Source organism: Aquarana catesbeiana, linkage group LG01, assembly GCF_042186555.1.
Source record: "Aquarana catesbeiana isolate 2022-GZ linkage group LG01, ASM4218655v1, whole genome shotgun sequence".
NCBI lineage: Eukaryota > Metazoa > Chordata > Amphibia > Anura > Ranidae > Aquarana > Aquarana catesbeiana.
In genome coordinates, this window is record NC_133324.1 from 294,912,812 (window position 1) to 294,937,301 (window position 24,490).

The 24,490-nt window shown below is 41.6% G+C and overlaps 1 protein-coding gene across 1 annotated transcript in view; it reads left to right on the top strand.

Annotated features, from left to right (window-relative positions):
- Positions 1-24,490, top strand: part of PRODH (proline dehydrogenase 1) — a 227,899-nt gene that overhangs the window by 14,467 nt on the left and 188,942 nt on the right. Inside the window, exon 2 of the mRNA XM_073629331.1 lies at positions 2,406-2,614. Within this exon, the coding sequence (XP_073485432.1) occupies positions 2,406-2,614 (209 nt within the window). The remainder of the gene's footprint in view (positions 1-2,405; positions 2,615-24,490) is intronic.

Genomic DNA, 24,490 nt, shown 5'->3' on the forward strand with positions numbered 1-24,490 from the left:
TCGGCAGCGTTGAAGGCGATCGGATGTTATCCCTTGCTGGGTATGAAGACGAATGAGAGGAAGATGGCCTCCACCTGTCTCCATAACATTGCAGGGCGGAAGCGACGTCAAACTGTCACTTCCACCTTTAGTTCTTAAAGGGCCATTTTTAATTTTTTTTAAATGACAATTTTTTTTTTTTTTGTTATTACATTTTAGTGTAAATATGAGATCTGAGGTCTTTTTGACCCCAGATCTCATACTTAAGAGGTCCTGTCATGCTTTTTCTTCTATTACAAGGGATGTTTACATTCCTTGTAATAGGAATAAAAGTGACACAATTTGTTTTTTATTAACCAGTTCCCAACCGGCGCATGCCAATGTACGCCGGCAGAATGGCACGGCTGGGCAAATGGGCGTACCCGTACGTCCCTTTGAAATTTCCGCTGTGCCATTGCGTGCACGCCGGCTGGGAGCTCCGTGAGTCGGATCGCGGGTCCCACAGACTCGATCACCGCGGGGATACCCGCGATCGCCTCACGGAGAGGACGGACGGGGAGATGCTGATGTAAACAAGCATCTCCCTGTTCTGCCTAGTGACAGTGTCACTGATCTCTGCTCCCTGTGATCGGGTGCAGAGATCAGTGATGTGTCACATGTAGCCACGCCCCCCACAGTTAGTAACACTCCCTAGGACATAACCCCTCCCTAGCCCCCTAGTGGTTAACCCCTTCACTGCCAGTGTCATTTACACAGGAATCAGTGCATTTGTATAGCATATGTATAAATGACAGTGGTCCCAAAAATGTGTCAAAAATGTCCAATGTGTCCGCCATAATGTCGCAGTCACAATAAAAATCGCTGATCGCCGCCATTACTAGTAAAAAAAAATTAATAATAAAAATTCCAATTACCCTCAATCCCCTAAAATAATCTCTAGTTTATACCATCAAACTCCTCCTTTCCCACAGTACATAATTACATTCAAAGATGGCACCATGACCCTAATGCTACAACCAATTAGAAAAGAGGTGCTAAATCTGGTTCACCATTTCTAAATGTTTGCTTTAATATCACGTGACAGGAAGCTGCTTACAAGGTCCTCACGTGATGATACTTAGGGGGGCTATTTACGAAAGGTAAATCCACTTTTCACTGCAAGTGCACTTGAAAGTGCACTGGAAGTGAAGTCGCTCTAAATCTAAGGGGTAGATCTGAAATGAGTGGAAGCTCTGCTGATTTCATCATCCAATCATGTGCAAGCTAAAATGCTGTTTTTTTATTTTCCTTCCATATCCCCCTCGGATCTACAGTGACTGCACTTCCAAGTGCAAAGTGGATTTGCCTTTAGTAAATAACCCCCTTGATCCTCTTCAGAATATCCTATCTCAACCCACATATCCCAACACTTGTTTTAGGGGTTATACTGCATAAACAGATATCATTTTTGATGGTCTTGCCCCTTTTGTAAACCGATTTTTGGATGAAGATTTACAGATTATTCTCCGTGCTTTTCAATACTCAAGTTCATAGGCTTGCCTTTTTTTAATCGGCTGTTCTAGGAAGACTGCGCCTCTTGCCTGACTACATACCAAAACTGATACTTAAATAGCTTGTGTAGCGCCATTTCTTTGTCACATACTGCTAGATACGTATCATTTTAAGATGCCTATGTTCTACTTTTGTTAAAAGTATTACTGACTTTCCTTACCTACTTGTACAAAGTTTGTACTGTTCCTGAAAATTTTAATGTTAAAAAATTTAAAATTTGTAACAAAACATTTGAAATACTTATGAAAAGAAAAGATTTTGGCAGGGGACCATAGCGGTGCTTATACAAATAATAATGAGAAACCAATCAAATATATAAAAATATACAAAATATGTTTTATAGACAGAGATAAAAACAGATGACAAAATCCGTTGTTGAGTTTCACAAGAAATCTCCAAACGGATTTTGCCATATATATATATATATATATATATATATATATATATATATATATATATATATATTGGTTTCTCATTATTATTTGTATAAGCACCGCTATAGTCCCCTCCCAAAATCTTCCCTTTTCATAATTTATATCTTGGGATGAGGTGCGTACTCTGTTGTCTACCCTTAGCCGAACAAAAATGTATATATTTGAAATACTTAGTCAGTATGTTTCAGTTGTTTTTAGATGCTGCAGAAATAGATGTAACAAAGATAAATTTTTTTGACGGGGCCATCAGAAGATTCTGATAAAAGCCTAATAAACTTTATAAAGTATGAAACCGCTTGACTGTTTGCAGTAAATTTAGCTGATGCAAACAAGTTACAGTATGTGAAAAAAAATATTCACACATAAGATTGCTTTATAAGCCACATTAATTTCTAAAGAATGATTTCTTTTTTTTTTCTTGCTACGATTGTTTTGTTAAAGCTCCTCCAGTTGTCCAGAAAATTGCTTGGCAAGAGGCTCTTTGAAATGATGATGAAGATGACCTTTTATGGACAGTTTGTTGCTGGAGAAGACCAGGAAGCGATCAAACCAATAATAAGACGGAATCGTGCATTTGGAGTTGGCTCTGTCCTAGACTACGGTGTGGAAGAAGACCTTACTCAAGAAGAAGCAGAAAAGAAAGAGATTGAGTGAGTATTTAAAAATCAACTCATATACACATTTGAAAACCCATAAAGGGGTACTGCTGAGGTCACCAATATACTTACCCTCCTGGATGCATGCGCCTAGTGGTTGACCAATAGGAATGTGGTATGCAATAAAGCCTGACTGGCTCAAGGTGTTGACCCTTCCTGTCCCAGCCTGAGTCGAAATAAAAGACAGGCACATTTGCTAAGGTACAGAAAAAAATACTTTATGTGGCTGTTTAAAGCATGTTTATGATAATGTGAAACCCAAATGTTTGTATTAGGGTTAAGGTTTTGGTAGATGAGGTGCACTCCTGCTTGAAGTTAGGGCTGTCACCATCTGCAGGACTTAAGGACACCAGTATTGGATTTCTTCCCAAAATTATGAAACTTAATATGTCCTTTGCATTTCACCACTTACAACCCCTGGTAAGAAGTATGAAATCGCCACTCTTGGAAAAATGTTCATTTAATTGTGTAGAAAAAAAAAACTAATCGCAGACATGCCTCAAAACTATTTTAATTTAACATTCCAACCTTTATGGCTTTAAGAAAACCTTTATGCCTTTAAGAAACCCTTTAAAAACCTGTAGTCAAGTTGCAACTGGTTTTGCAGATCAAGCAGAGGAAAAAATATTACTCAATTCTGAGGAAATTATTATGGAATCACCATGTACTTTTCAGTTTATAAAACAAACATCTGCATCAGATTACATCTGCTAATTAGTCTGCAGTTAAGAAAAGAGTGCTTGCACACTTTGGTGAGCTGTTGCACCAACCTGATTGGCATGAATTATGGCTCCCAACACAAGAGATGTCAGTTGAAACAAAGAGGGTTCTAAAACTTCTTAAAGAAGGTAAATCATCATGAAATGTTGCAAAAGAATGTTGGTTGTTCCCAGTCAGCTGTGTCCCAAATCTGGACCAAGTACAAATCAAATGGGAAGGTTGTTAAAGGGAAATGTACTGGTAGGCCAAGGAAGATATCAAAGCGTCAAGATAGAAAACTTAAAGCAAATATGCCTTGTAAACAGAAAATGCACAACAAAACAAATGAGGAACAAATGGTCATAAACTGAGTCAATAAAGGTTGATTTACTAAATGCAAATAGACTGTGCACTTTGCAAAGTGCAATTGCACTCTGCAAGTGCAGTTGCTCCAGAGCTTAGTAAATGAGGTAACGCTTCTTTTTGCAAAGAATACCCAATAGCATGAAAGGAAAATAAAAAAAAGCATTTTTGTTTGCACATGATTGGATGGTGAAAGTCAGCAGAACTTTTGCTCATTTACTAAGTTCTGAAGCAACTGCTCTTGCAGATTGCAACTGCACTTCACAAAGTACACAGCCTTTAGGAAATCAACCCTGATGTCCTGTGACTGAACTGTAAGACATTGCCTAAAGTTAATGGGATTTACATACAGAAAAGCCAAACAAAAGCCATCATTAACGCCTAAACAGAAAAAAACAAGGTTACAGTGGGCTAAAGAAAAGCAATCCTGGACTGTGAATGACTGGATGACAGTCAAATTCAGTGATGAATCACCTATCTGCATTGGGCAGGGTGATGATGCAGGAACTTTTGTTTGGTGCTGTTCCAATGAAATGTATGAAGACGACTGCCTGAAGAAACTATGCAAACTTCCACAATCATTGATATGGGGTTGCATGTCAGGTAAAGGGGGAGATGAGTCCTTAAATCTTCAATAAATGCAAAATTAAGAATTTGGACACCTTTTTTTTTTTTTTTTCCTTACTCCATCAATTGAAAGGATGTTTGGTGTTGATGACCTAATTTTTCAGGATGATAATGCATCTTGCCATAGGGCAAAAGCCGTGAAAACTTTCCTTTTAAGAAAGACAGACATATAATATCAATGGCATGGCCTGCAATTAGTCTGGACCTCAATCCAATTTAAAATCTATGGTGGAAATGAAAGAGAATGGTCCATGACAAGGCTCCAACCTGCAAAGCTGATCTGGCAACTGCAATAAGAGAACGTTGGAGCCTGGTTAATGAAGAATGCTGTTTGTCGGTAGTTAAATCCATGCCTCAGAGAACTTAAGCTGTTTTAAAAGCCAGAGGTGGTGCAGCAAAGTACTAGTGGTGTGTGTGTGTGTGCTTTATTTATTTATTTTTTCCCTTCTTCTTTTATATTCCATAATATTCTCAGAATTGAGTGATTCCTTATTTTTTTCCTTTGCTTGATCTGCAAAACCAGTTGCAGGTGACTACAATTTTCTTTCTTCTTTTCTTAGTGTTAAATGGAAATTAGTTTTGAGGCATGTCTGTGATTTGTGTGTTTTTTTTTTTTTTTTTTTTTTTTGATTTTTTGGATACAATTAACCACTTAAAGACCACCCACCACATATATACTACGGCAGGGCGTATTGCGCAACAGAACGTACCTGTACACTGTTTCATGCAATAGATAGTGTGAGCGCGTGCCCGGGTCCCGTGAGTTCGATGGCCACCCGCGATCACTTCACAGATAGGCAGAAGGGGGATCTGCCTTTGTAAACAAAGCAGATCCCTGTTCTGACAGGGGAGGACATGGAGATCGTCTGTTCCTAGTAATCGGGATCTCTGTATTGTAACAGTGAACCCATCCCCCATACAGAACACATACTGAGGGAACACAATCAACCCTTTGATCGCCCCTAGTGTTAACCCCTTCCCTGCCAGTGTCATTTATACAGTAATTAGTGCAATTTTTTTTAGCACTGATCACTGTATTGGTGTCACTGGTCCCCAAAAAATCTCATTTGGGGTCAGATTTGTACGCAGTAATGTTACAGTCCCACTAAAAATCGCTTATCACCGCCATTACTAGTAAAAAATAAAAATCCATAAATCTATCCCATAGTTTGGTTTGCGCAAAAGTTAAAGTGTCTACAATCAATTTTTTTTTTTTTTTGATTTGTATTTATAGCAGAATGTAAAAAAGATGTGCTGTACAAGGACTCGCTAGACAAAATGTATGCCTCCCAAGAAGTTTTCACTGCAGTATACAGGAGGCCTACCACAATAAGTGGAATGTGCCTGTGATAAATCTGGCTATTTTCTGCCTCCTTATGTTGAGAATGTCCCAGTCTTCTAAGACTGGCACATTCAACCCACTGGGTCCGTTTTGAGACCATGGAGGGACGCACAGACTTCTACAGGCTAGACAATGGCACCCTGACTGCCATTAGGTATCGGGATGAAATCTTTGGACCCATTGTCAGACCCTAGGCTGGTGCAGTGGGCCCTGGATTCCTCCTGGAGCACAACAATGCCCAGCCCCATGTGGCAAGAGTATGCAGCCAGTTCCTGGAGGATGAAGGAATTGTTTCCAATATATCAAATTGCCCTCACGCTCGCCTGACCTAAATCCAATAGAACACCTCTGAGACATTATGTTTCGGTAAATCTGACACCACCAGCTTGCATCTCAGTCCGTTCAGGAGCTCAGTGATGCCCTGGTCCAGATCTGGGAGGATAAACCCCAGAACACCATCTGTTGTCTCATTAGTAGTATACCCCAATGTTGTCAGGCATGCATACAAATATGTGGGGCCTTACAAACTATTGAGTACCATTTTGAGTTGCTGCAATGAAATTTCAGCAAAATGGACTAACTTGCTGCATAATTTTTTTCTCTTAGATTTTTGGGGTGTCTATAAATTCAGCCCTCTGTAGGTTGATACATTTTCCTTTTCATCAAACAATGTGGCATCCCACTTACTAGCACATTACCCTGTCCATATCAGTATAGATAGCATGATATTTTTCTCCATTTAGATATAATGTGTTTTCAATATGTTATATGTTCAATATGATATAATATACATATATATTTTTTTACTTACTATTACCAAAGCAGTTCAGTGCCACCATTCATGCAGTTTTTGCTTACTACTGTGATTGGTTAATCATAGTAGTAAACAAGAGCATCATGAATGAAAGCCGGTGTTTACTTTGGTCATAGTGATCACATGATACAGAGCAACTGACATTGGTCCTGTACCTGGTTCTGTGACCTCCTGTGTCCCTCAGATCGTCTGAGTACGTCCTTGTCCCACCTGGCTGTATTTGTACATTGGCCAGGTGGGAAGCAATTACAATATAGGCTGTGTGTTGACAGCCTGGTTTCACCTTCCCTATGTTGTGTTAGAGGCATGATGGTGACATTCAATGGAAGAATAACTTGGTCTGTTGATCGGATCCTAGTTTTGTTTATTGATTTTGATTTTGCAACCAAGTTTGTTTATAGTCTATGTTCAGATTTGGCAGCTCTTTCTTTGATTTATAGGCTGCAATTTGAGAGCCTGGCATTACATTTGTGCTGTGTGAGAGGGTGGCATACAGAGTTTGAACCAACAGACCAAGGTTTCTACAAACCTTGCTGGATGAGAGGGTTGCTTCAACCCGATCAGACATTTCTGCTCCAGTTTATCAAAGCATCTGAAAGTGTGCTGCTTGTGTAGCCCAGTAATGGTCAGTCAGGATTTTATTTTTTATTTTCAAACATGCTGAAAAAGTCAAGTGAAATTGTACTGATGCAAAAGAAAGTGGACAAGTTTAAAAAGGTAACTTGTAGTGAGGAAAAATTGAAGTTGCCATTGCTGACCTCTTCTTACAAAAATGCTAGTGTTGTGATGGCCATGCTTCTCCAATTACTTGAGTTTTTTTGACATTGAACAAGTATTTTTAGATCGAGTCCTGATCTTAACATAGAAATAAATGTAAAACATTTTTTTTTTAATTTTAGATAAAGGGAGGGTTGTAACCCCTTGCCAGTTTTTTGCCCTTTGTGTCCCATTTGGGAGATTTCCTTTCTCTTCCTGCCCCATAGCCAAACGGGAAGTGAGAGGAAATCCCTCTGATGCTAGGCAATTTCTGGTTGTCACCAGAACTAGGTCCTCATTGTAAGATTTCCTTTCTGTTCCTGTCCTGGGGACAACCCATAATTTGGGATTTTCTTTAATTTTCAATAATAACGATAAATATGACTAATAGAGAAGATTAATCCCACTAATGGAGACACAGACTGCCATCAAAACCTAACAGGGTTTCTAATCTCTCTCCCCTCTGTCCAAAACCAAAAATACATGTTTTGCCTTTTAGTTAGATTTAATGTTTGAGTTGAGTGACTGAAAAGTAATTAAGCGGAATCCAACTGTACAACTGGCATTTTCAGAAGGTCTGTAATGGCACCCTACATACAGTGTTTCTCCATGTACAGGTTAATTTTAGGTTCATGTGTAAAAAAAACAAATTGGTGGGATAGGTTTTCTCATAAACTATATCATTATTCAGAGTTTTGTCAGAAGTGGTGACTGAAGACTTTCAGGGTGCCTGGTTATTACAAAACTGTGCACTGCACAAGCTGTTCTCATTTGTGGGATTTTGAAGGCCAAAGCAAATATTTCTACTCTGGAATCATTTTTATCTAATTACCAATTGATATTTCATGTTTTGATTTGCATGTGCTGAAGCTGAGTGTAGAAATAATGTCTATATGAAGATTAATCAGCAGCAGTGGCAAGATAGAAAACCTCCTCCAGCCATCATCCATGCTGCCAGACAATTCCGTCTGCTTATGATGAATGCACATCTTTGTGCAGCAAAATATCATATTGCAAATATTGTGATAAAGGAAAGAAAATAAATATTTTAAGCAATCCTATGTTTCTAAAAAAGCAAATTGCATACTCAGAGTAAACATTTTTTGGTCCTTAAAGCTAAACTCCTTGCTGGACACTTAAACATTTTATTGCATTATTAGGTTTACTAAAAAGCACTTTGTGAAAACTGTGTTTGTTTTAATATCCATGCCCAGTTGTCAATATTCTATATTCAGTACAAAATTTTAGATTCTCCCACCATTGTCTGCAGTGGTGGTGTTGAACCTTGATGACGTAATTAGGAGGCCACGCCTATTGTGACGTCATTGCCCCATCATGCACGGGCGGTGACATCACAAGGGGCGTGGCCTCCAATGTACGTCACTGGGTGGACCCGCCCCATGCCAATATATATATGTCATTGCACACGGCGGACCCAGCATTACACTGGGAAATCTCGTTGAGTCAAAATCGGAAGAAGAACAGAGGGAGAAGGGCCAGCAAAAGAGCAAGAAGATCACACGCTCGTCGCCCCCCCTTCCCCTTTTCTGACTTGCCGGGCTGCTTGCTCAGATGAGGGTCTGGTATGGATCTGGGGGGGGGGGGGGAATCTCACGCAAAATTTTGGCGGGGTTCCCCTTCAAGATTCTCAGCACACAAGTCAGATCATTTTGATCCAACTTCTGGTGCGACTTCTATTCAAATCAATGGGCTCCCATAGAGAACCATTGATTTTGACCATTTTTGGACTGTAGTCTTCTTCAAGTCATTCCACGGGTTTTCAATGCAGTTTGTTTGGGCACTGACTAGGCCATGCAAGGACATTCACATTTTTTCTCCTTCAACCACTGTGTGGTCATTATTCCCTTGACAAATTTCTGGTAGAGGGCAGTAGATTTTCCTCAAGAATTTGATGATGGTATTTTGCTCCGTCCTTTTTTTTTCTTCTATCCTGACAAGTGCACCAGTCCCAGCTGCAGGCAAACTCCCCCATAATAGGATATTACCACCTCCATGCTTTACTGTAGGAATGGTGTTATTTGGATGGTGAGCTGTATTGGATTTCTGCCAGACATGTCGTTTGGTGTTGAGGCCAAATAGTTCATTTTTAGTCTCATCTGACCACCTTAAAGAGGAGTTACACTGGTTGTTAACTTTATTAAAAGTCAGCAGCTACAAAAAGTATAGCTGCTGACTTTTAATAAACACTCACCTGTCCCAGGGTCCAACGACGCCTTGCTCCTCTCCGCGGTGCCAGCATTGTGTGGGTGCCCGGCTGTGACAGCTTGCGGCTTCACAGCCGGGTGTGCTTGCACTGCACATGCGCGAGTCGTGCTGCGCTCTGTCAGTGGCCAGGTAATCTTCTGGGACCTGTGACGTGTCCCAGAAGATATCCTGTTATGGGAGTGTTTCTCTCTCCAGCAGGGACTGGAGCATTTGTCTGGAAAGAAGGAAAAATGGTTGGTGCAAAATACCATCAAATTCTTGAGGAAAATCTGCTGCCCTCTGCTGGAAAGTTGTCAATGGGGGGGGGATTCACCTTTTAACATGACAATGACCCAAAGTGCACTGCAAAATGACCACACAGTAGTTGAAGGAGAAAAAAGTGAATGTCCTTGCATGGCTTAGTCAGTGCCCAGACTTAAAGAGGAAGTAAACTCTCCCACTCTGATGCTTGTTTTCATTTAGTCCATTATAAGTAATTATAAAACTATAGCCACTGTAATCCAGCCCAAATCACATATTACTTACTGTTTAAAGAAACTTTAAAAAACTTGTTTCCAGGGGTAAGGCAGCGCCATCTTAAGTATTGTTTTCTGAGTCCACAGTAGAGTGTATTTCCGCCCTTACATTGAGCACTTCCTGTACTGTTAAGCCTCCTTCTCAAGCCAACATTTCTATGGCAACCCTGCTTCCCTGCTCATAGCTGACTTGTTTTATTTCATAGTATTTACTTGTGCCGATTATCTAGTGTTTGCCTATGTCAGTCTTATTAGCTTCAGCTGATAAGACTGCAGTAATGCTGTCCGATGCCCAGGTTTAAACTCCATGTGATGTCACATGGGGTGTAGTAGGAAGCTCTGAGTGATTATGCAGTCTTGTGGGATTTCAGTGTTGTGCCGTAGGAAGTCCTGATAATAGACAGACAAGCACACAGAGTGTGCCGTAAATCAGGGGAGATATAGGCAAGCTCAGTGACCTCGTTCTAAAGAACAAAAAGGATTACAACAATACTAAGCAAGTAAGAAGATATCTACAAGCAGTGTTCATTAGGGGTTTTTTATGCTGATTTACATGGGACAAAGTTGTGGGGGGGGGAAGGATACAACCACTTTAAACCCGATTGAAAATTTGTGGAATGACTTGAAGACTGCAGTCCACAAACGGTCACCAGAAGATCTGCAAAAAAGAGTGGGCAAATATTGCAAAGTCTAGATGTGCAAAGTTAGTAGAGATATATTTCAACAAACTAAAGGCTGTAATCCTTTTACAGGGTGATCCTTTTTCCAAATCTGTGTTACTGTTGAATTTTTTTCTGACATGTAGGTGTTGTACCTCTCACTTGGATGTTTTAAGTCGCACTTTTAATACAGCTGGATAAAAAAAAAAAAAACGGGGTCTATCTTCATTTCCGGCCTCAAAGCAACAAAATGTGATTCTTTTTCCACTGTATGTGGAAATCTGTATACCATTTGGGGAAAATGCATTTTAATTGTGTGTTAGACTCACCAGGAATGTGGTCAGGCTGGATGTACAATTAATTCTCTAAACCTGGGAGTTAATTAAGAAACCCTGCATATTTATTTACATTCTCTCATTTTGCCGAAGGGTAAGGCTGTTTTTATAAACCTCAGTAACTCTATTTTATCCAGGCATTTGACTATAATTGTTAGGAATTGAAAATTGCTAAATAAATCTTGTGTATTAAATATATAAACGGGAGATATTGTACCACAAATATCAAACGCAGAAAAACATCTCCCTATAAAAACAGTTTATCTGCCTTCGCCTCTGAACACCACTGTAACAAAGAGAAATATATGGGAATTTATTATAAGCCGATTGGTTGCTTCAGTTTTATTTTTCATCTTGAAAGCTTAACAGAACAAGCTGAAGAGCGAAGTTGATTGGTTGTAATGCACAGCTGTTCCAGGTTGGGGCTACTCCACTTTCGATGAATTCCCTTGAAGATGTTTAGATTTGATGAAACGCGTTGGGTGAGGTTAGTGGTGTGATGTAATTTCTGCTCCAGGTGGAGAGCATCTTGACATTGTTGGTATTAAGAGGTCGTATTATTGTGGTGAGTGATCCATCCACAGGGGCACAAGTAAGTTCTTTTCACAGCAACACTGAAACTGTGGACAGAGTGTGGATGAGTGCGCCTTTTTATATTCTTTATTTTTTACTTTTTTGCACATACCACAGCGTGATACACAATACATTTTATTTTGTGAATATTTTATTGCACAGGAGAATTGAATAATGCACTTTGTTACATTCTTTATGCATGTGGTATGATGTATAGTTCGTTTTTTTTTTTTTTTAAGTATTTGAACACACAGTATTTTGGAGGGGGATTGTAATCCAATCATTTATTTCTTAGCACTTTGTTTATTAAAATGTATATTTTGTGTGTTTTAAGGGTTACACATACTAGAAGCTGCAGGGTTTTTTGGTAAAGGGTTTTGTCTATGCCACTACTGTGGTAATGCAGTGGTTGGCTAAAAAAATATTGAACATCATTATTGGGGTTCTGCTTAAGTACAATTAAAATTTTTAAACTCCTACATTAGGATTATGTAGATGTGTAGGATAGGATTATTTGCAGCAGCCACAACATCCTAGGCTCCAGAACACAGAAATCCACATATATGGGGAGATACCTACAGCCAGGAACCCATTGAGAGGAGGCAAACCTGTTGTACAAACAGGGCTGACATCTAAGCACATTTGACCTGTATTAACATAATAGGTCAACAGTGTCTGGTAAAAGTTGTGGATCAGCATATACTGTAGGAGGAGGAACATACATTTATATTTTAACAAATGTGAAGGGCATAGCTTCCACAAGTAAAGTTCCATTTTAATAGGTTTCATGGTTGTTCTGGGTTATTGACTTCAAGGTTGTAAACTTCTGACGTGAAATATGAACAAAGTATAAAGTGTCAATTCAGTCCGCTGTCTCGTTCCTCTGCTATCTGCATGACAAGTTTTCCTGACACCAAGAGTAAAAAGTTGACGGGGGGGGGGCTCCAACACACAGCCTCTGATTGACCACTTTGTTCCTGCGTGCTGTGTGAAGGGCAGTTGACCTGTCTCTTCTCTCCAATCGGCTCTACCCACTGAGTTCTGCAGAGTAACTTCAGCTCCACGTCTCCTGCTTTCTGGAAGCTCAGACAAGCTGTATAAATTCTACACTTTGAACAGCTCTGGGTAATGCTTGGCCGATCAGCAGATGTTTTTCTGGCATGCCCCTTTGACAGAAGTCATAAAGGATGCTGTAGACATGGGCCAAATGTCGGCCGGTTTCTATTAAACTGGCTGATATTCGGCCCGTGTGTACCAGGCTTAAGTGCTGCAGATAAACAGGTACAATGTACGTAGGATTTGATTTATCTCTGTTTATCACCTGAGACTAGTCACTTCACTAGGTATATGTAAGGGTTTACAACCATTTTAAGTATTGAATTCTGAGACAGCCATTTTTAAAAGTTACAAAAAAAAAAAAGCCCCCATGTTTGGCTTATTACAGTTTTTCTTTTTAAGATTACATCGAACAGAGTCCCAAAACCATTCTTTAATCAAAATGGGGATATCTGAGAAATGCCTTCATTTTCCTATGAGCTATTTTCATAGAAGAATCCTGGTTGTACATTAACATTCACAGTCAAGTCTCTGGTTGTTAAAAATATTTCCTTGCGATCTGCATGGAAGTAGAATTTCACACTTGATACATTTCTTCAGCTTTATTAAAACAGATCTTCATACAGCTGTAAAAATTTCCACCTCTCTAGCTTATTTCTGAGCTGTGAAGACAGGCTGAAGAAGCAGTGGAGCATGCCACCTTTCATGTATATCTCTGTATACATATTCATACATTTCATACTTTTTTGTCTAATGGTTTTCAATCCTGTCTCATTTCTAGATTTTAATATTCTCCTTTCAATGATACTCTCTCTGTCCCACAGCATTCTAGTAACAACAGCTGAAGATTGAAATCTCGTGGCATTTGAGTCTAAGGATTGCTACGATTGAAATCATTTATTACCTGCATAGCAAGGTTTTCTAACCTGTGCCCTGTTTCATCAGTGAGCTACAAATTGGATTTAAATCTATTTCACGTCGGTTACCAGCAGCTTTTAGAAGGAAGTGTGAATTTTGATTTGCTAAGTGTTAATGTTTAAAGCTGTAGTGAGTGCAATGGAGTGGAAATGTAAATCGCATTCAGCTTGACCTAAGTGCTTAACAGAAATGGGTCTCTTAACTGCTTTCCCTCCCAATTTACTATGACAGCTTGGCTATTGTTCTGTTTGAGCAGATCAGCCCCTGAAATGTCATAGGCTTATAGGAAGCTAGTGGTTTATTGGGAGCACATTGTCTGAGTACAGGCAGTTCCTATCTAAATAAATACCCAAGGTTTCACTTTATATTGGCAGTATAACTTGTGAATTTGCTAAACTAACTTTTATTTAAAAATCTGCACCTGTGCTGCCCATTAAAAACAAAACATAAACATTTTTTTTTTTTTTTTTAGAGACATTGGGCCTGGGTGCTCAGATAAGCATGAAGTACATATAATCCAAACGATAAGGTGGCACTCATGGGGCTTGGAAGAGGAGCAGTCAGTGATGAGGTTTATTTAGATGAGGCACAACCTCGGAGAAAGTCAAGATTGTTTCTTGTTCTTATTAGTGTTCACCTGTCAAGATAACGTAGTTGGTTATTACAAAGAGGTCAGGCAACAGGCAGGGGTGCAGTTATCAAAGCTGAGAAGGCCAACTCTCATACCAGAGTTTCACTGTAAATAGTTCTGTATAGGAGGGGACAAGTATGAACAGTTCTGAACTTTTCAAGAGTTTGACTGCAATGACCAACAGAAGCATATACTTACATGTCTTGTTCACCCTGTCTGAGATGTAGATTTATGTATGTGTGTGTGTATAATATATATTATATATATTTACATACATACAGTGGGGATGGAAAGTATTCAGACCCCCTTAAATTTGTCACTCTTTGTTATATTGCAGCCATTTGCTAAAATCATTTACCGTATTTATCGGCGTGTAACACGCACTTTTTTCCCCTTTAAAATCAAGGGAAAATCGTGGGTGCGTGTTATACGCTGATCCCCTGCGATCCCCCACTGACCGTGAGCGGAGCCATCGCCGGCCGCCGATATACAGATAGCCGAGTTTGAAAATGGTGCTGCCGGCACCGAAATACATAGCCGTGACTTGCGACGGCTCTCGGCCACTTTCGGCTCCACTTGTAGTCCTGCCCGGGATGGGCGTGACTGTGAGCGGAGCGAGCTCCGCCCATATACAGATAGTCTAGTGTACTCGGCTAGCTCCGCTCACAGTCATGCCCAGTCCCGCCCTATGATGGACACAGGGACTGGGCGTGACTGTGAGCGGAGCTAGCCGAACCTAGCCGAGTACACTCGGCTATCTGTATATGGGCGGCGCTCGCTCCGCTCACAGTCACGCCCATCCCGGACGGGACTATGAGTGGAGCCGAAAGTGGCCGAGAGCCGCCGCAAGTCAAGGCTATGTATTTCGGCGCCAGCGGCACCATTTTCAAACTGCAGTGACACTAACAAGTCACTGCAGTTTAACTGCAGCCTGGGCAAGGCTGCAAATGGACACAGAAAAAGCTGCAGATGGGCACTGACAAAGCTGCAAGGCTGCAAATGACACCAAGGCTGCAAATGACTGCAAGGCTGCAAATGGACACTGGACAAGCATGCAGATGGACGCTGTGCAAGGCTGCATTGATGGGCATTCAAATGTATGTTTTTTTTCCTCAAAACTTTTTTTCCTTAAAATTCCCTCCTAAACTTGTGGTGTGTGTTATACGCCGGCATGTGTTATACGCCGATAAATACAGTAAGTTCATTTTTGTCCTCATTAATGTACACACAGCACCCCATATTGACAGAAAAACACAGAATTGTTGACATTTTTGCAGATTTATTAAAAAAGTAAATCTGAAATATCACGTGGTGCTAAGTATTCAGAACCTTTGCTCAGTATTTAGTAGAAGCACCCTTTTGATCTAATACAGCCATGAGTCTTTTTGGGAAAGATGCAACAAGTTTTTCACACCTGGATTTGGGGATCCTCTGCCATTCCTCCTTGCAGATCCTCTCCAGTTCCGTCAGGATGGATGGTAAACGTTGGTAGACAGCCATTTTTAGGTCTCTCCAGAGATGTTCAATTGGGTTTAAGTCAGGGCTCTGGCTGGGCCATTCAAGAACAGTCACAGAGTTGTTGTGAAGCCACTCCTTCATTATTTTAGCTGTGTGCTTAGGGTCATTGTCTTGTTGGAAGGTAAACCTTCGGCCCAGTCTGAGGTCCTGAGCACTCTGGAGAAGGTTTTTGTCCAGGATATCCCTGTACTTGGCCACAGTCATCTTTCCCTCGATTGCAACCAGTCGTCCTCTCACTGCAGCTGAAAAACACCCCCACAGCATGATGCTGCCACCACCATGCTTCACTATTGGGGCTGTATTGGACAGGTGATAAGCAGTGCCTGGTTTTCTCCACACATACTGCTTAGAATTAAGGCCAAAAAGTTCTATCCTGGTCTCATCAGACCAAAGAATCTTATTTCTCACCATCTTGGAGTCCTTCAGGTGTTTTTTAGAAAACTCCATGCGGGCTTTCATGTTTCTTGCACTGAGGAGAGGCTTCCGTCGGGCCACTCTGCCATAAAGCCCCGACTGGTGGAGGGCTGCAGTGATGGTTGACTTTCTACAACTTTCTCCCATCTCCCGACTGCATCTCTGGAGCTCAGCCACAGTGACCTTTGGGTTCTTCTTTACCTCTCTCACCAAGGCTCTTCTCCCCCGATAGCTCAGTTTGGCTGGACGGCCAGCTCTAGGAAGGGTTCTGGTCATCCCAAACGTCTTCCATTTAAGGATTATGGAGGCCACTGTGCTCTTAGGAACCTTAAGTGCAGCAGAAATGTTTTTGTAACCTTCTCTAGATCTGTGCCTTGCCACAATTCTGTCTCTGAGCTCTTCAGGCAGTTCCTTTGACCTCATGACTTTCATTTGCTCTGACATGCATCGTGAGCTGTAAGGTCTTATATAGACAGGTGTGTGGCTTTCTTAATCAAGTCCAATCAGTATAATCAAACACAGCTGGACTCAGATGAAGGTGTAGAACCATCTCAAGGATGATCAGAAGAAATGGACAGCACCTGAATTAAATGCGAGTGTCACAGCAAAGGGTCTAAATACTGTATTTATTGGCGTATAACACTCACTTTTTCACCCTAAAAATTGGGTGCAATAGCACGTGCGTGTTATACGCCAATGCTTCAATTTTAGATGCCTCGGAGGGGACAGGGAGGGGGGCGGGATGAGCGCTGTCAGATTACATACAGTGAGAATCTCCTGTTTACTTGGCGGCCTCTGTAATAGGAAGTCCCGTCTCCTGGGCCGCCATTGGACCACTGTTCTGTCTATCATAGGAGATTCTCACTGTATATAATCTTTCGGCGCTTGTCCCGCCCCCTCCCTGTCCCCTCTAGGTTGCAAATGGGCATCGATCAGGCTGCACTGATGGCAATGGTGAGGCTGCTGCATTGATGGCAATGGTAAGGCTGCTGCATTGATGGCAATGGTGAGCCTGCTTCATTGATGTTGACTGATGAGGTCGCATTGATGGCACTTGTGAGACTGCAGATGGGCATTGATGGGGCTGCATTGGTGGCAGTGGTAAGACTGCAGATGGGCACTGACCCTTATTTTGCTTCAAAGTTCCTTATTTAAATTTTTTTTTTTTTTTCCCTGAAACTTCCCTCTTAAAATTAATGTGCGTGTTATACACCTGTGCGTGTTATACGCCGATAAATACGGTACTTAAGACCATGTGATATTTCAGTTTTTCTTTTTTAATACATCTGCAAAAATGTCAACAATTCTGTGTTTTTCTATCAATATGGGGTGCTGTGTGTACATTAATGAGGAAAAAAATGAACTTAAATGATTTTAGCAAATGGCTGCAATATAACAAAGAGTGAAAAATGTAAGGGGGTCTGAATACTTTCCCTCCCCACTGTACATACATACATACATATGTATGTGTGTGAAATATATATCGTTTTTTCACATGGTGCCTTGAAATAGGCTTTGTACTCCTAACCTTTGCGACGCCATACAGTTTTGAAGCCATAATTTCCTAAAACATTTTTCTTGGTCTCATCACTCCAGAGTACAGAGTCCCAGTAGTAGTCTTCTTTTTCAGCCAGCGTGGGCCCTGGCAATTTCTAGGCGGGCTTTTTTGTTCATGGGCTTTAGGAGAGGCTTCCTTCGTTGATGACATCAATGCATGCCATGTCTCTGCAGTGTACTCCTTAGTACTCCTTATTATGTCAAGAGAAACAATCACCCCAGTTTGGCTTTCTACTTTAGCTGACTGCAGTGAACTTGCATGGAGATTTTTTTTTTTTTTTTCAACCCTTCTCATCAGAAGTCGCTCCTGTGGAGGTGGTAACTTCAGTGGACAGCCTGAACGTCTCTGTGAGATGGTTACAGTTCCATCCTTGTTACAATTTTGTATCACTTCTGCTACAGTATTCAGGCTAAGTAAAGATTTGCTGATCTTCTTGTAACCTTCACCTTGTGTAAAGAAATTATTTTCTTTCTCAGGCCTTATGACATTTCTCTTCCATGTGATGTCATTGCTGACAGCATGAAATGGGAATGGGTTTTCTTTAACCCCTTCAGATCCGCGCTATAGCCGAATGATGGCTACAGCGCGGATCTGACCTTTGCACACTCGCCATGCCCTCCTGAAGGTCGCGCGTGGCACGCGTTGTGATCACCCGAGTCAATGGGACTCGGGTGATCACAGATCGGAGTAAGGGGTCGATCAGCCAATGACAGCTAATGGCGTGACAGCGTGAGGAGAGAAAAAAACCCGATCACCGGCTTCTGTTGAAGGGACATCGGTCCCGAAGTGGAAGAGGCGAAGCCGCCTCATATGTGCCCACTAGTACCACCTGCCAGTGATTAAGTGCCAGCAATCAGTGCCACCTATCAATGCCCACCAGTGGTGCCAATCGGTGCCTCATCAGTGCCACCTAGAAGTGCTGCCTATCCGTGACACCTACCAGTGCCGATCAGTGCCCATCACTGCCACCCATCTGCCCTTCAGGGCCACCTGTCAATGCCCTTCAGTGCCCACCAGTGCCACCTTATCAGTGTCGCCTTATCAGTGCCCATCAGTGTAACCTCATCATCGTACATCAATGAAGGAGAAAAATTACCTGTTTGCAAAATGAATTAACAAAATATAAAACGGTTTTGTATTTTTTTTAAACTTTGGTATTTTTTTTTTTTTTTATTTTAACCAAAAAAAAAAAAACCCAGAGGTTTTCAGATACCACCAAAAGAAAGCTCTATTTGTGGGACAGTATTGTGTGACCACGCAATTGTCATTCAAAGAGTGACAGCGCTAAAAGCTGAAAATTGGTCTGGGCAGGAGGGGGGTTTAGGTGCCCAGTAAGCAAGTGGTTGAAGTCTGCCTGAGATTCAAATAAGATTTCAGGCACCCCTTGCAACAAAAATTTTATTTTTTGAGAGATACCTCCAATAGGAACCCATCTAAAGGGATGCAGTCCCAGTAGATTTCTTCATTAGTGCCCTGCTGCTGCCACACCTGACAGTTAATTATGAAACCACTTCCATTAGACCCACTCAGAACAGAGGCCCAGAGAAACGCACAGGGATTTCTTCAGAATAACAAAAGTTAGGAATCTGCAACAAAGTTTGTTATAATCTTTGCAATGTACATAGATCACTCAGAGGGGCAATGTTTTTTCTCAACAAAAGCGGAGTTATGCTTTAATGCCCTTTTATTATCAAATGTCTACTGGACACCTGTTTAATGAATAATTGCACTTACTTGTAATTTGATTTCTAGTTGTCTAAAATTTAGCCTGGCTCCAAAGACTTTCATTGGGATGTATTCATTTTTACAACATGGTCTTGAATGAATTAGTTAGCAAAAATGCGGTTCAAATTTACAAATCTTGGTTGCAATCAATTGCACGCATTTGTGGCTGTATTTTGTAGTATAGTGCCCCATTGAAAATGTTGATTCTAAAAGGAAAGTAAAGGTTTTCTGACAATGCTGTTGGGGTTTACTCATTTATGCGCAGCACTGTGTGTGTGTATAATAAATATATATAATATTATTATTATTATATAGGATTTATATAGCGCCAACAGTTTACACATCACTTTACAATATAAAAGGGAGACAATACAGTTATAATACAATAAAATACAAGAGGGCCCTGCTCAGAAGAGCTTACAATCTAATAGGGTGGGGCAGGTGGTACAAAAGGTTGTAACCATGGGGAATGAGCTGATAGAAGTGGTAGGAGATTAGTTGGAGACGTGATAGGCTTTCCTGAAGAGATGAGTTTTCAGGGCTCGCCTGAAGGTAGCAAGAGTAGGGGATAGCTGGACAGGTTGAGGTAGTGAGTTCCAGAGGATGGGAGAGGCTCTGGAGAAATCCTGGAGACGAGCATGGGAGGAGGAGATTTGAGAGCAGGAGGTCTTGAGAAGAGCGGAGAGGAAGATTTGGGTGATATTTGGAGAAAAGATTGGTGATGTAGCTCGGGGCAGAGTTGTGAATGGCTTTGTATGTTGTGGTTAGTATTTTGAATTTAATTCGCTGGGTGATTGGGAGCCAGTGTAGGGATTGGAGAAGAGGGTTGGCAGACACTGAGCGGTTGCTAAGGTGTAGAAGTCTGGCAGCAGCATTTATGATAGACTGAGAAGGGGATAGTCTATGGAGAGGCAGGCAAATGAGAAGGGAGTTGCAATAGTCAAGGCGAGAGATAACAAGGGAGTGAATGAGGAGCTTCGTGAATGAATGAATGATTTGTAAAGCGCTGCAATGCGAACTGAATCGCCTCAAGGCGCTAATGCATTTAGTGTTGTCAGCTTCTAGAAGAGGAAGGTCTTGAGTTTTTTTCCTGAAGGCCAGAAGGTTTTCTTCCATGCGGATGTGGGTCGGAAGAGCGTTCCATAGCCGAGGTCCTTGGACTGCGAATCTTCGTTCTCCCTTTCCTTTGTAGCGGTATTTGGGAATGAGGAGGAGGTTTTGGTTAGATGATCGAAGATTGCGATTGGGTGTGTAGTGTTTTATCTCGAAGGTATTGAGGAGCGTTTCCTTGTATGCATTTGTGGGTGAGGCAGAGGGTCTTGAATGTGATCCGATTCTTTATGGTTAGCCAATGTAGGCTCCTTAGGGATGGGGAAATAGACTCCCAGGGTTTTTTTCCTGTTAGCAGTCTTGCCGCCACGTTTTGGATGACCTGTAGGAGCGCAAGCTGATATTGGGGTAATCCTATATAGAGCGAGTTTGCATAGTCGAGTCGGGAATTGATGATTGTTCCAACTACTGCTGCTTTGTCCTCTTCAGGGATGAGTCTACGTAGCAGGCGGAGGAGATGGTGAGATCCGCTAACTATCCTATTTGTGCATCCATTGTCATTTCTGAGGCAAAGATAACTCCGAGGCTTTTGACTTTGGCGCTTGGAGAGATGGTTTGTCCAAAGATGGTGGGAGGTGTCCACGGAATCTTGGTTTTGGAATTTTGGTTAGCGTGTAGAAGAAGAAGTTCTGTTTTTGAACCGTTGAGTTTGAGGGAGCTAATGGTCAACCAGTCATCTATTAAAGTGAGGCATTTCTCTAATTGCTGATGGTGGTCTTTTTGTCCGGTGATGCGAAAGTAGAGTTGGGTGTCATCAGCGTATGAGTGGAAGCAGATGTCCGATTTTTTTTTTTTTTTTGAGGAGTGGGCGGATGTAGATGTTGAATAGCACTGGTGACAAGGGTGAACCCTGAGGGACTCCACAGGCGATTGTGCCGGTTTCAGAGGTGAATGCTCTTAGTTTCACTGTCTGAGAGCGATTCTCTAAGAAGGATGCAAACCATTTTAGACCAGAATCTGTGACTCCTGCTACTTCTGTGAGGCGAACAAGTAGAGTATTGTGGTCCACTGTATCAAATGCTGCACTGAGGTCTAATAGTACCAGGAGACATGATTCTCCGTCATCTGCTGCTTCAAGGGCATCGTCCCATATTTTGAGAAGGGCTGTTTCTGTGCCATGGCCTGGGCGGAAGCCCGATTGCAGAGGGTCCAGGAGTTGGTGTGTGTCCAGGTGGCGTTGTAGCTGTTGTACTACCGCTTTCTCCATAATCTTGGAGATGGTGTTGAGGCTTGTTATCGGTCTGCCGTAGTTGGGGTCCCTAGGGTTTGAGATTGGGTTTCTTTAGCAGGGGTTTGACGATACCTTGCTTGAGGGTGGTTGGCACAAACCCTCCTGTGAACGACTGATTTATGAGGTGTGTTATAGTAGGGGCCAAGATGTCGGAACACTTTCAGGAGTTTTGTGGGAATGATGTCGTTTGGTGATGTGCTGTCTCGAAGGCTTCTCATAATGTTTCTAGTCGTGTCAGCGGTGATTGGGGTCAAAGAAAAATCTGGTGGTTGTGTGATGTTTGGGTTGATATCCTCTTCTTGCTTTGGTTGAGTGAGGTGGGTTGTTTTTTTCTGTTGAATTGATTTCCGAATGTTGTCGATTTTGTCGATGAAGATATTTGATAACTCATTGCAGAATTCTTGAGTATCGTTTGCTAGGGGCTCTAAGCAGGTTGGGTTCATTGACTGGGCGACTATTTTGAAAAGTTCCCGCGGCAGTTTAAGGAAGTTGAGATGGTGTTCGAGAAATATTCTTTTTTGGCTTTGAAGATTGCTTTGTGGTATTTCACAGTGAGTAATTTGTAGTTTGTATGGTTTTCCTTGGTAGGATTTCTTCTCCATGCTCTTTCAGCTCTTCTACGTTCTTGCTTGAGTAGGGTGAGGGTGCCATTAAACCATCTCGAGTTTTTTTTGCGGATGAGTGTTCTGCGTTTTGGCGCCACTAAGTCTGCTGTTTGTAGTAATGCCTTGTTTAGGGAGTTGAGTGTTTGTTCCGTTGAGAGGTTTAAGTTTAACGATGGTATTTTGTTTGATAATATGGTTTTAAAGAGTTCAGAGTGTAGTTTCTTCTGAGATCTGTTCCAATGTGGTGTTGCATGTTTCTGTTTTTGGAGGGTGGTGTTGGTGGTGATTTTAAACTTCATAGCATGGTGGTCCGTCCGTGGTAGTGGTGTGTTGTCGAATATGTTGATGTCCATATTCTGTTTGAAGATGAGGTCTAGAGTGTGTCCTGAACCGTGCATGGGAGCATTTATCAGCTGTTGAAGACCTAGTTCTTCCAGTTGGTTAATGCAGGCGGTCGCGATAGGGTCTTGGGTAGAGTTTGCCCAGAGGTTAAAGTCCCCAAGTACCAGAAAGTTTTGGGTTTTCAGGGTGTGCATTGAAATGAATTCAGTGAGCGGTGTAAGGAGATTGGTCTTTGGTCCTGGTGGTCTGTAGCATAGTAGTATGTGAATGGTGTCTTGGGGTGTTGTTTGAAGACGCAGGGAGAGTGTCTCCATTAAAGGCACTGATTTATGTAAAGTTGGTTTGAACACAAGGTGCGATTTGAAGATCACTGCTAGGCCTCCTCCTTTTTTTCCTATTCTATGCTCAGGATGTAGGATGTAGTTCTCAGGCACCAGTTCAGTTAGGATGGTGTTGCAGTCGGATGTTAGTCGGCTTTCTGTAATGAAGAGGCAATCTATGTTGTTTTCGATGATGAAGTTATGGATTTCCAGTCTGTGCTTGACTGCAGATCTGGTGTTGATCAGGGAGCATGCTAGTTGTTGTGGTTGGATTGGTGTCTCCCTGTATTTGATGGTTGATTGTGGTTTGGTCCTTAGTAATTTTTTCTTTTTTAAGTCTTTTTTGAGTGGCGGTTGGTAAAGTTGAGGCAGTGTTTCTTAACCTGTGGAGGGCGTCCGCTGTGTACTTGAAATTGCACATGGTGGGAAAGACAAAGTTGAAGGAAGGATGACGAGGTCAAAATAGTAGGAGTATGTGGAGTAATGGCTGTTGGTTTTAGCAGTTAGCTATCTATCTATCTATCTATCTATCTATCTATCTATCTATCTATCTATCTATCATATAAAAAAAATATACATTTTCACAAAAATAAGTACACTCCTCACATTTTTGTAAATATTTTATTATATCTTTTCATGTGACAACACTGAAGAAATGACACTTTGCTACAATGTAAAGTAGTGGGTGTACAGCTTGTATAACAGTGTAAATTTGCTGTCCCCTCAAAATAACTCAACACACAGCCATTAATGTCTAAACTGCTGGCAACAAAAGTGAGTACACCCCTAAGTGAAAATGTCCAAATTGGGCCCAATTAGCCATTTTCCCTCCCCGGTGTCATGTGACTTGTTAGTGTTACAAGGTCTCAGGTGTGTTAAATTTGGTGTGATCTCTCACTCTTACTGGTCACTGGAAGTTCAACATGGCACCTCATGGCAAAGAACTCTCAGAGGGTCTGAAAAAAGAATTGTTGCTTTACATAGAGATGGCCTAGGCTCTAAGAAGATTGCCAAGATATATAATTTACACACACACACACACACACACACACACACACACGCACACAATATTTCCAAAAGTATTAGGACATCTGCCTTTACACGCACATGAACTTTAATGGCATCCTAGTGTTAGTCCGTAGGGTTCAATATTGAGTTGGCCCACCTTTTGCAGCTTATAACAGCTTCAACTCTTCTGGTAAGGCTGTCCACAAGGTTTAGGAGTGTGTCTTTTTGGGAATGTTTTGACCAGAATTGCATTTGTAAGTTCAGGCGCTGATGTTTGACGAGAAGGCATGGCTCGCAGTCTCTGCTCTATTTCATCCCAAAGGTGTTCTATTGGGTTGAGGTCAGGACTTTGTGCAGGTCAGTCAAGTTCCTCCACCCCAAACTCGCTAATCCATGTCCTTATGGATCTTGCTTTGTGCACTGGTGTGCAGTCATGTTGGAACAGAAGGGCCCACCCCCAAACTGTTCTCACAAAGTTGGGAGCATGAAATTGTTCAAAATGTCTTGGTATGATGATACCTTAAG